General features: G+C 45.8%; 1 protein-coding gene across 2 annotated transcripts; it reads right to left on the bottom strand.

The window, feature by feature from the left end:
- Nucleotides 1-532: 532 nt before the first annotated feature.
- Nucleotides 533-12,447, bottom strand: LOC311373318 (metalloendopeptidase OMA1, mitochondrial-like). 2 transcript variants are annotated; one of them, XM_084490099.1, is made up of 8 exons: nucleotides 11,772-12,447; nucleotides 9,711-9,939; nucleotides 8,311-8,484; nucleotides 5,641-5,748; nucleotides 4,947-5,075; nucleotides 4,370-4,444; nucleotides 3,920-4,069; nucleotides 533-1,589 (listed from the first exon to the last, which is right to left on the bottom strand). In XM_084490099.1, the coding sequence occupies exons 1-8, from the start codon at nucleotides 12,161-12,163 to the stop codon at nucleotides 1,320-1,322; spliced, it is 1,527 nt and encodes a 508-aa protein (XP_084346225.1). In that variant the 5' UTR covers nucleotides 12,164-12,447; the 3' UTR covers nucleotides 533-1,319. The 2 variants fall into 2 exon arrangements, with proteins under 2 accessions (XP_084346225.1, XP_084346226.1); XM_084490100.1 differs by lacking the exon at nucleotides 533-1,589 and adding an exon at nucleotides 1,651-2,158.
- Between the last annotated feature and the right edge of the window lie 53 nt (nucleotides 12,448-12,500).

Here is a 12,500-nt window from a genome sequence, read left to right as displayed (position 1 = left end):
ACAATGATACCGAGCGTATAGTCAGACATCCCAGACTATGAAGGACAGCCTTTCGTACAGCACACACACCGCTACCATTCAAGACCTAGTTGTAGGAGCTTCTGTGGGAAGCCGACTGTAAAATAAATCTGACGTCAAGCATAAAGTCAAATCATTCATTAATAAAAGTTAACCCACACATGATTTATATACCCAACATAAAAAAAGGCAGGTTCATTTAATGAGGCTGCCATGACGTCACTTGAAAGCAAAGGGCCTACTTGCTGACACTTTTGTAAGAAACTATATTCTCTTGCACTCATCATTCATCATCATCACATTTTCACCCTGGGTATGTTCACGGTAAAAACAACATATTTAATGGAGCGCTAATGGTAAGCAAAATAATAGCACCACTCCCAGATATTGGAGTGGTGAAGATATGAAAATATTGAAAGTAAAACATTTTTTATCATCCATTTTTTATTCTCTCCTCGAAGAAAAATCCCCAGGAGAGCATCACATTAAATGTAATAATATACAACAGCTCTGATGGTCTCAAGTATATAGGATTTGTATGCATCAAAAATATTTTTATATCAGGGGTTTTGGGATGTGCATTTGCGTCTCCTAAATATTGGGATAGATACCAATATCCCACCACATGGATATAAAACTATAAAATACCGCCCAGACACATAGAAGTCAGAGCACATTTTGAAATGAAAACAGCCCATTAAAAAAATTATCCATGGTATAAGGGACCTAGAAGTGTTGCAAGCACACTGAAATGTAATGAAGTGTAATATTTGCGCACACACACAACACTTGTGTGCACCCATGAGTACATGCGTTGTGTTTGTGTGTGGACACAAAGTGCATTTATTGTAGTCTCTTCATAAATAATGCAAATGTTGATGTTGCAACGTATGGTTTAAGTAATGAATTCAGTTTGTCCCCAGCCAAGGTCGTGTAGAAGTCTAGATGCTAATGCAGTGATCTGCACAAAGACTTCCCAGCCATCTGAACGCAATCTCAACTCTTAACACGGCACTCATGCACACGAGATGCACACTGCAGCACTGGGAAGGGTGAGGGGGACTCTTCAAATGGAAAAAAAAAATAGTAAAAACAGTGAAAAAACAACAGTGACATACACACTAAAAACTGTAATACCCTCCACACCCAAGCAATCAGTAGGTCTGAAACAGACAAACTAAGAGAATCTAGAGGCTTTGCGAAATGCTGCATCCCGTCTTCGGTGTCCCGTCAACAGTGGTTAAAGCAGGAGCGGGGGTTGCTCAGCGGGACAGGGGTCAGGAGAAGCGAGTCCCAGAGCGTTAGCTGTAGACGGGACGGACGGTGGTGTCTGAAGGACAGGCGTCGGGAGCCGGGGCCGAGCGGGCTTGGGCTTGGGCCAGGAGGGCTGCGGCCGCTGCATCCTGGGGCTGTGAATGTCGGTGGGGCTGCGGTGGCGAGTCTGAGCTCTGGGCCCCCCTCCCTTTGCCTTTGGCCTTGTCCAGTAGCGTCCGCACGCTCATGGAGAAGACAACGCGGGGGTCCGCAGACGGGAGGGCCGGACACTCGCAACAATCTCTCAGCTCCAGAGCCTGGAGAGAGCGAGAGCGAGAACGGGAGAACGAGAGAGAGAGAGGGGGAGGGACAAGTCCACATGTAGGCAAGAAACAAGACAGAAACAAAGCGAGAGAGACCAAGAAGTGACAGATAAAAAGAATGTAGAGGGTGGGATTATTATATTATTTTTTGGGAATGCCTTTCCCCCCTTGCTCTTTGGAAATATATTTTAAAGACGAGTGGCATCAGTTATAGGCCGGGCTGGAGGAAAAGAAGCTGTGTGGAAATGAGAGCGCTAAAAATGCTCAATGATTGCTTGACAGTTGATGATCTGGACGGACCCCAAACAGCCCAAACAATCTTCCCTGAGATTTGAGGGAACAAGGGCAAGCCAAATCACGAGGTTGACTATTGGAATCCGGCCGGACGGAGGAGACGCCGACGCGTTCATCAGAGCTGTACAGCCAGGTCGGCGTGGTGATGCAGGAGGCGGGAAGCACCTCCATTTCACGCCACTGTGGGGTAGACCAGTCTGTCCACTTTACTCCAGCACGCCAACTCACTCCCCTTTACAAACCGCACTCCTCTCAACTCCTCAGCAGCCCTGCGTGTGTGGGGGGGGGGTGTTAACTTAAGGACAACAATAGCACTAGCAAGCCTGCTGCTGAGCTGCAGCTGGAGACAACAGGGTGAAGTTAAGTGCGGGGCTTCGTGCTTGCTGTTCCCTCCACGAGGTGCGGGACACCGCAAGGAGCCGTGGCCGACTGCAGACTTGGTGCGCTACGCCCATGATAAAAATGGATGCCCTGACGGTTGCGGAAGATGAAGCATTGGATGAAGGCATCCACCAAATGGGCACATGGTACCCGTACCAAAACAATGTTTTGGTGGACGCAGGCCAAGGGACCCTAGCCATAGCTAAATTACTCCCACACACGTTCAAATACACAGGACACACAGTTAGGATTTTCTTGTCGAAGAGACTTAGCACACTGGGTAAGGGGCAACATATTTGAATTTCAACACACACACACACACACACACACACACACACACACACACACACACACACACACACACACACACACACACACACACACACACACACACACACACACACACACACACACACACACACACACACACACACACACACACACACACACACACACACACACACACACACACACACACACACACACACACACGCGCGCACCCATCTGTTTGTCTCAGACTCGGCAGCGTCTGACAGTGAGAGCAGGGCCAAGATCAACAGTTCAACTCACTGTCAAGGTTAATACTACCGCTGCCTGGCAGACCGTGTGTTTGTGCAAATATAACTGAGGAGAAATGAGACGCACACACAAAATCAGTGACACTGTGTGTGTTCAAAGCATATGTGTGTTGTTGGTAACTCCTGGTCTGGCAACGATCCGATAAGGTTTTAGCATTAGTTTTAATTTTGCTTAAAAAATATTCAGAAATAAGCCCATCTACTCTCCCACCTACAGGGTTCTGTGAACTACTGGCTTCCCTCGTAGAACCTAAAGTTTGGTTCATTATCGTATCACGACACCATATTCCAAATACACTGCAGTGCCGAACATTATAGATATGGAAAACTGAAGCACTTCATTGTCTGTTGTATACAAACATAAGCAGTGATACACTGATACTTGCTGTGGAGAGTCCCTTCTAAATTGAACACCTCAATTCAATGCATTCTAAGAAATTTCCGTTGTGGAACACAATATAAAGTGGTGGTTTTAGTGGAACGGTGGTCAAACTTTCGCTTTCTCTCTACCTTTTTATCAAAAGCATTAAAGAGCGCTCTCACAGAGAGCCTATCCTTGAGCCATGGAAATAAACATATATTATATACCTTAGCCCGTCCTACTCCTTCCCTACACATGCACTTCAGGACGGAAATGTGAATCAATATGGAACCCTCAATTCAACAATACCTTTTAAACTCAGCTCTTCAGCGGAGCACTTAACACAGCCTCAATCAGAGGGGCTGTGGGAGAGCTGAAGGGGTCTCCATTATATATACACACACCGCCAACAGAGACTAAAGCACTAAGTCTGAGGCCACATATCTTTGGGATGTTATGATATATATGTAAATAGAGATCTATTCAACTCGTTGTCACAGTCAATGCTTTCCTGTTTTTGAATGCTGAAGCACTCAAAAGATCTGTTTATTGTACAGTGTTAAGACCACATGGCAACCAGGCCCATGTTCCACACAATGTCCAGTATTAGGTAACCCAGTGTTTATACTCACACGTGTGTGCGTGTGTGTGCGTGTGCATGTGTGCATGTGTGCATGTGTGCATGTGTGCGCGAGTGCGTGCATGCGCACCTGAGGCACAAAGCGGTCCATCTGTGTGACTCTGTTCCTGTGTGAGGGATGCGTGGACAGCCACTCGGGGACAGCTGGCACTGCCCTCAGCTGATCTGTGATCTCCATTTGCTGCCAAAACACCGGGGCAGCGCGCACGTCCGCGCACGCCTGCATCAGAGGACAAGCCCACACGTCACCAACACGCACGCCCCCCCCGGGAGTGAACAACACACACATACACACACACACTGCATTTTGAGGCCGGGTAACCTTGTTTGGTTTGATAACAGTGCCCCCTGGTGTATCGTAAAGTAACTGACAGTGCTGTGATTCCTCTAGGCTAAAATTCCATGCTAATGACAATTCTTCAAATTGATTATGTTTAAGGGGAAGAGAGCCCTGCAGGGAGTGGACGTCCCTGGTGACACAATGTAATATAATGGGATGAGCGCAGGCCTGCTGCTTTACCTTAGCCGCCAGCTGCATGCCAACTTTGTCGGCCTCTGCCTCCAGTTTCCTGCTGTACGGACGGCTGAACATCAGCTGAGAGAGGAATCCGACGACGGAGGCAGAAGAGACAGAATCAAAGGGTTCAAGAATTTGAACATCTACAAGACTGGTGTGAAATATGGTGGAGGCTGATCCAACATTTACTTTTCAAGATCTATAGAACATTGCCCCCCAATAAAGGTTAGGGTTGTGTAACGACTAGAAAGCCTAATGCATCTTTTCAAGTAGCACAGGCGCCAGTCATTCACACCTATGTTCACAACACCTTCAGAGCAAGGTCCCCGATTTGCATTTCTATTACTTTGGGAAGATCGTCAGAAGGCGTGGTTGTGTTTTGGTATGTTTGAGCCAGTGAGCCAATTGTGAAATGGACTCATTTCATTATTGCTCAGATGAGAACGGACTGGAGTATGCAGTCGTCCAGCTCCAAAGATATGAGTTGTGTTGGGGGACAAGGGGTGGACCCATGGATAATGGAAAAGCTGCAGAGGAGAGCCACGGGTTACGTGAAGAGGTGATGAGAAATTGGTCTGACCTGTATGAGTTTGCCCTGGATCCAGTGTCCAAGCACGGCAAGACTGTCCCGGGGACACACGGCCCAGATGGCGGTCAGCAGGATAAGAGACAGCAGGTCCACAACGTGGGACAGGCTGGCCTGCTCCGCCTGGGGGGATGGGGACAAGAAGGGGAATGTGATGAGAGGTATCAGACAGTAGGGGACACGCACACAGGAACAGTGGCAGCCGATCAGAGCAAACCTTCCGGGCCGGACGGAGCCTCGTCGATCACCCATTCCCTTCAACCAATTAAATTCTCTTTTTCCGGAGCAGGGGCGCTCGCACTCGAAAAAAACGACAACTTAATTAGAGTCCTGAATGCTTTTTCTTGGCCTTAAACACAGGGCGCCATCACCAAAGGTGCAACGAAAAAAAGGAAAGAGTCAAGCTTGTAAAATGATTATGGCCTGAGGTCAACACGACTCATCTGTTCTGCGGCTAGCCATGTGTGACTGATGGAAACCAGGTTGAGCCTAAAGCCATCCGAGTGTTAAGGTAGCATCTGATATACACTGAGCTGAAAAAGGGGACGAGCAGGATCATAAAAGGCCTGATAAATAGTGTTGCCATGAAAACCCATCAAAGCAACCGCTGCCCAAGTCATAAAAGTCTGAAAGATACACTTTTTTTGTGTTTGTATGCTAGTGTGTATGTATGTGTGTTTGTACTCACCGAGTGTCCCAGGATGGCATGGGCCATCTCGTGTCCCAGGACAAAGGAGAGCTGGTGAATATCTGCCACCACTTCAAGCATTCCAGTAAACATGAACACTTCGCCATTCTGCCCAGAGAAACACATAACCAGGCATCAGTCAGTAGTCATCCCAGGAGCTTTCAAAGCCCCCTCCACACACACACACCTTTAATTAATTCACAAAGATAGGACAAGTCATTCTTGAACACAAACAAGCCATTTTCACACATGTCCTCCGCATTTTCGCCGCATTTGTATAACAGGAGATTCGACCCTGACGGTGATGCACACTTGATGCTTTAAATGCGGATATCGATTTTGTTCTGACATCAGTAGAATCAACGGGGGGGTTTAGGGGGGTGGGCTTGCAAGGGGCAGGATATGACGCAGGGTCTAAGTTAGCAAGAGGCGGGATAAGTGCGTCTGCTGTCACTCAGTTTGTTTTGGTTTGACCACAGACAGCACGGAGGCAGAACTGACAGAACTCATCGCAGTCATCTTAAATGTTGCTGCAACGATGCATCATATATTCCGTTGCATCCACAACATCTGAAGCATTGATCGATGATGATGAAGATTGGAGCATGTGTTAGAGACAAATAAAAGAAACAACGAAGAAGAAAGCCGTCACAAACGACTGTGTTACCGGAGGAACACAGTCGTTGGCTTAATTTCACATCTAACAAACCCTGGTTCAAATGTAGTTGATTTCTGTGTTTAACTGAGAAAACAGGGAGTGGAAGGAGGGGACCCTGTAATGTTCAGCTAACTGTTGTCAATAACGATTGTTACGAGAGTTATTAAGAGAGTATGCGTGTGCGCGAGAATGGCAGTGTGTGTGTGAGTGAGTGGACGAGTGAGGAGAGCGAGCGGTAGTGTGTGTCAGTTTAGTGAAGTAATGAACGAGTCCGGTTGTGTCTGTGCAAACGTGTACTGTAAAGTTAGTGAAACTAAGAATAAAGTACCCAGCCTGTCAAGAATCAGTGGCCGCTTCATTCCGACCATATTCAAACCTATAAGCAGACCCACTGCCGGTCAAAGTGAAGGGTGTTACCCCTGAGAGAACATCACCCCTGGAGGGAACGTCTCCCCTGTGCTCCTCGACTACGGTCTGGGAGTCGACAGCAGGAAGGGTGTAACATAATAATAAAAAATTAAAAAATTCTATATACGCATGCATCTGTGAACTCATGTATTGTAATTTATTGTATGATGTGTACTTTGAGGGTTACGATAAGACCTATCATTTAGCGTTCACCACGAATGACTCTGAAAAGCAGTGCCACATTTAAATACTTTGGCTGATTATTGTTTAGGGTGCGGCTGCCACTGCAAACGTAGACCGAAGCGTCATCAACACGCCTACTCAACTGGAGTGAAATGCAGACATTCTACTGCTCATTGTACCGCATATAAGGTCATTAACATTTCCACCGGCTAAAATACTACCTCAGGGGTAGTCTTTTTTCACAGGTCACAACGTCAGGATATGTCATTCACATATACGGCCCGTCGGGAGAATAGCGAGATGTACGTCCATATGTGAAAGCAGCCGATGTCTTTTTTCAGTGAGCAGTTGCAATTAGTCCCCTCCCTCATCCCCATGTAACTGCATGTTTTTTCACCGATTGAAGCCCACATAAATGTCCTGGCAGCCTTCTTTCTTTTCTTTTTCTACATACATTTTTCTCGCTTGCCGTTTCTGGTTGTGTAAGCAACCAGAAACGGCAAGCAAGCACTCCCCTCCCTCGTCCCCATGTAACCACATGTTTTTTCACCGATCGAAGGCCAAACCCATACAAATGTCTCTTTGTCCTGGCAGCCTTCTTTCTTTTCTTTTTCTACAGACATTTTTCTCGCTTGCCGTTTCTGGGTGTGTAAGCTGTTCCTGGGAGCGCTGGGATCAGAAGCTTCCCCTGTTCCACCATTGTTAGGCAACACTTTAATCCTGCTGCCTTTCCGTGAGGGCGCAGGGAGGACTGCCTCTCTGTGGAGCTATCCCTCCTGAATGGATAAAGTGGGACCGGGATAGCATAATTTTGGGGGTTTTTGTTTATTGCCGAGCAGAGAGGTTGGGAGACTGATTTCACTGACACTCTATATATCAGTGATTGCTGTCACAATATAGTCTAATTTGACACTTATTTTAACAAATAATATCGCTTACAGCGCCTTTAACCGATACATAGCTCTGGAGGATACAGTGTTCTTTCAAGTTGAAAGATTCAAAACCAGCACCTACTCCAGATATGGCGACTGCTAGCAATTGAAGACATAGAAATGTCAATTACCAGTACTACAGCTTGTTTATTTGGTGCTCCTTCTGCCCTTATCGACAGTCTCTGAATTGATGGACACCAAACACAAACAAAAGCCGTTTACACTTAACACATTTATCGTGTACGTTTAGTATATCCCAGCTGTACAACTCGCTTATGGAGGAGTTGATACTATGATACTAAATGACCTTACTCAGGAGTACGCACGCACACACACACACACACACACACACACACACACACACACACACACACACACACACACACACACACACACACACACACACACACACACACACACACACACACACACACACACACACACACACACACACACACCCCTCCTCCTGTCCCCTCTCTTCTGACTCACAGGGAGGACAAAGGCGTTGACTGTGGGGTCTTCGACGACGTGGACGCTCCAGGGGATGGAGGACACCTCGGGAACGTCCTTGTTCCTCTCGGCCAGGTGCTGGACGACCCGCTCCACCAACCGCTGACGTTGGTCGTCCGCCGGGACCAGCTGCTCCGCAAACTTCTCCAAGTACTAGAGGGAGAGACATGCATTCACACACACACAAAAAAAACGGTACTGGTATGTTTTTGAACGGTGGATACACTAATTTTTGTCTGAACCTTGATGTCTCACTACTGGAGTCCCTCAGGATTCTTTCCTGGGCCCCATCCTCTTCTCCCAGTACAGCAAGTCACTGGGTTCTGACATGTACAAGGCCTTTCCTACCACAGCTATTCAGACGAATTCTGTCCTATTCAGAGTCTCAAACCTTAGGTAGCTGAACAAATCTCTGCATGTCTGGCCGACAACTCTCAGTGGATGTCTACACCACCTGAAACTGATTCAGGTGGACAAGACTAAGCTGCTCATCCTTCCATGGAAGGCATTTCCATCCACAATCTCTCCATCAATATTGAAAACTCTGTGGTGCCTGCGACTCGGACGACAAGGAAACAGGGTGAGACACTTAATTACCAGCTGTCCTTCTCTGCAAACATCGAAAGGGCCATTGAATTGTTTTTTTTTAAACCGTGGAGGATAGCCTGTAGCGATGTTAGATGTCAGCTCTGCCATAAGCAGTGACTGTGATCACTGTGTTAGTATTTAATAAATAATTGTTGAGTCTGAGTCTGTAGTTTAGTTTTACATGATTGTCAACATAGTAATTTTGGTAATGTTGTCACAGTTAGAGAAAACCAATCCTATGTTTTTGCCAGTGTCTGCCGCTGGTGCTGGTCTTTAGGAGCAGTATATGTTGATGGCCGCGTCCGAGAGAGGGTTAAGCTTCTTGGACACTTATAGTATAAAGCCACAGTGCGTGTGTGGATGTATTGAGCTACGTCTAGGCTTAGGCTAACGGTTCATTTTGATGTCCGCATCCGAAGGAGGGTTAGACTTCTAGGACACATAATGTAAGTGGCTCATTGCCGATACAACATTGATCATTATAATGCTCATACACAACAATAGTTCTAAAAAAGGTATCACAAAGTTGCTGTGAGTTGTAGCAAGGTGGATAACAGGGCCCCCTTCCTGCTTAGAAGATAAAACTGGGGGTCACAATCTTTCACCGAAGAGCTGACATAATGGTGGTTGGTTGACCCTATGGCCCACTGATTAAACCCTTGTTTTCATCAGTGGAGATCTTCAAGATGACCACATAAATGCATGGAATTATTAGGAGAATGACCCTCTCCCTCTCTCTAGAGTCAACCGACAAGTTTCAAATCACCCCTCCCCGCATCCCACACTCTTACGTCCTCTGCCATTACTGCAGCCAACTCCATGTAGTTCTCCCTGCTGAACACCAGGAGGCGTGTTCGCCCCGTCAGGGGGGACTCGTCCAGGTGGGTCAGGAGGAAGAGGGCAGCAATCACCATGACGAGTGCAGCAGCCGCTACCAGCAGCCAGCGGTTACGCCAGGCCGCGTCGCGTGCCAGCTGCCGGCGGTTGGGCGGCAGGGACACCCACCACTTCCTGATGCTTCTACAGAACAGGAACAAGGACAGAGGTTTTTATTTATTTATTACATTACGCCATGATCTTATTCTGCACTACTGTATAGGCCTAGCAGAGGTGGAAAGTGACTAATTACATTACTCAAGTAAATGTATTGAGTAGACTTTTTTTTTGGTATTTTGTATTTTTTCAGTGGTTTTTAAAAACTGTACTTTTACTAGTAAGTAAGTTTTGGTTTAAGTATTGTAGTTAGTTACATATTAAACCACACAATTTACTGAGTAAAAAATTGCAGGCAAGTATGTCGAGAACGACAAGATGCATGCTGCATTGGCCTGAGAATTTCTAAGTTCACCTAGCAACAAGCCTACCTTTCAGCCGTCAGTGCAGTCAGACTAGGGTGTAGTCGGTAGGCTGAATGGATAATGGCTGACTATTTCAAGCTTCAAAATTAAACTTCAGTTATGTACTTGAAATAGTTTGTCGTTTTGTGTAGGCTATAGAACAAATGATTCAGAGATAAGAAGAGTGTTAATATCACAGATGTCAAGCATATAGTGTCATGACACTCCTTCAAGTCAAAGTAGGCTATAGATTAAAATAGAAGGCCTTAAGTATGTTGGGTCTGATGGGTTTGAAATAAGCTAATTAAGTCACGATAACCAATATATTCAAGATAGGTTTTCAAGAGTTATCTTATGACAGGATGTAAAATTGCTCAAAATCATTGTGTGAACTTAACCCTGATTAGAGATTTTGGATCCCCCCCTTGCAGTTGTGAACTTATGATTGGTGAGGCATTAAATATGACCAGTAAAGTAGTACTCTGAGTAGGTTTTGAAAAGAGTATTTTGTCCCTCATCCTTATCCTCATCCGCTTATCCGGGGTCGGGTCGCGGGGGCAGCAGCTCAAGCAGGGGGCCCCAGACTTCCCTTTCCCGGGCCACATTGACCAGCTCTGACGGGGGGATCCCGAGGCGTTCCCAGGCCAGTGTTGAGATATAATCTCTCCACCTAGTCCTGGGTCTTCCCCGGGGTCTCCTCCCCACTGGTCGTGTCTGGAACACCTCCCAATGGAGGCGTCCAGTGGGCATCCTTACCAGATGCCCGAACCACCTCAACTGAGAGTACTTTGTACTTGTGTGAATTTTAACAACAATACTTGTACTTGGAATTGAATAAAATTTCAGTGATGAAACTATACTTTTACTTGAGTAGGTTTTTTTTAGTACTTTCCACCTCTTTTTTGTTTTCCACCTCTGAGGCCTAGTTCATGATTAATATTTGAAGGTCCATTTAAGAAACCAAAAGTATCAATTACATTTCTTATTCAATATGTTTCTGATAACCAAACAGACTAAGATAGGTAGCACAGCTAAACTCTATGTAGGAAACACCGGCCTCCAACTTAATGGCATGTGGATGCAGTGTTGTTTTTAGTGGCAGGTGTTCGGGTATTTTCAGCCGAAAGGTACCGTGTTCGATCCTCAAGGGCTCCAGCCATCCTGTTGATCTGGAGTAATGTCAGTCTTGAAGTCTTATAATCATCAGTTTTTACATATTTTTTTATCCCTGGTGTTTATTCAATTATATTGATTTTTTAATTTATATATTTTAATTGTTATTTGTATTCCTTCAAAAAGTTGAGTTGAGTTGTAGTATTGTAGTAAGCATTGTTGTAAAATCTCTTTCATGATAAAGTGTTCACTGTGTGTATGTGAGATGTCCACAATGCCAACACATTTGCTTGCTCGTAAATGAGAATGCATGAGTAAAACCCCTAACCCTAACCTAACATTCATTAAATGTTTTATAACGTTTTGTTAAGTTACATTATATACATTGAAAAAGTACCATACCTTCCAAGTATGACAGCCAGGAGCTTCTGCAGAGGCTTGAGCAGTAACCATATGAGAGGAGCAGGCAGCGCCCTCAACGGTCTGGAGGTGTGGATGTGATGCGGCCACAGAGTACGTACAGTGCCACCCTTAGCTTGTCTCCATGCCTGGAAAAACGCTGTCTTATCGCGAGGTACAAACGTTCTCGCAAATATGGTAGTTCTGAGGGGAAGTATAGCAGTGTTTATAGCTCTTTGAAGGCTGTTTTTCGTGGAGAGTTGTGCCGATGACAAGAATGGTCGCGTTTTCACAGCAAGCCCCCCTTGTTTGTAGACTTGAAAGCAAGATGTCAGGTGTGCAGACAGCGGGTAGAAGCGGCTGCTTCTCTTCAGACGCACACAAAACAATGCCATTGTCCCCCCAACTAACCGCACTGTTAGAGCAGTTGTCCGAGTTCAAGTTGGCTTCAAGTTATGGTGTACTTGGATTACTTCTTTACTACACACGGACTTTGTTTATTATTTCAATGTCATAATTCCGTCGAGCTTACTCATTTATATACATCTTCATGATACCCTTGTCCAACGACGCGGAAATGATACATTTGATTGAGGACCATGTTTAAAAAATGCTTGGAGACCTTGTGGACTCCGTTCTATAGAATTGAACACCGGTGCATTCAGCTGCCTTAACAAGTTCTGTATGGAATCTCTCGTCAACATCATAGGTCAATCAGGGCGGGCGTCTCGG

Source organism: Micromesistius poutassou (assembly GCF_964030765.1).
Source record: "Micromesistius poutassou genome assembly, contig: SCAFFOLD_5854, whole genome shotgun sequence".
In the NCBI taxonomy this organism is placed as follows: Eukaryota; Metazoa; Chordata; class Actinopteri; order Gadiformes; family Gadidae; genus Micromesistius; species Micromesistius poutassou.
The sequence above is the reverse complement of the archived record's forward strand: the minus strand, read 5'-3'. Positions and strand labels throughout refer to the sequence as shown.

What these genes read in the sequence shown, in the direction of transcription:
- LOC311373318 (XM_084490099.1), bottom strand. Translation starts at nt 12,163, where the DNA reads ATGGCATTGTTTTGTGTGCGTCTGAAGAGAAGCAGCCGCTTCTACCCG. An exon ending in CTGGCTGTCATACTTGGAAG is followed by an intron (nt 9,940 to 11,771) that starts GTATGGTACTTT and finishes CCTGTTCTGTAG; the next exon opens with AAGCATCAGGAAGTGGTGGG. An exon ending in CTGCAGTAATGGCAGAGGAC is followed by an intron (nt 8,485 to 9,710) that starts GTAAGAGTGTGG and finishes CTCTCCCTCTAG; the next exon opens with TACTTGGAGAAGTTTGCGGA.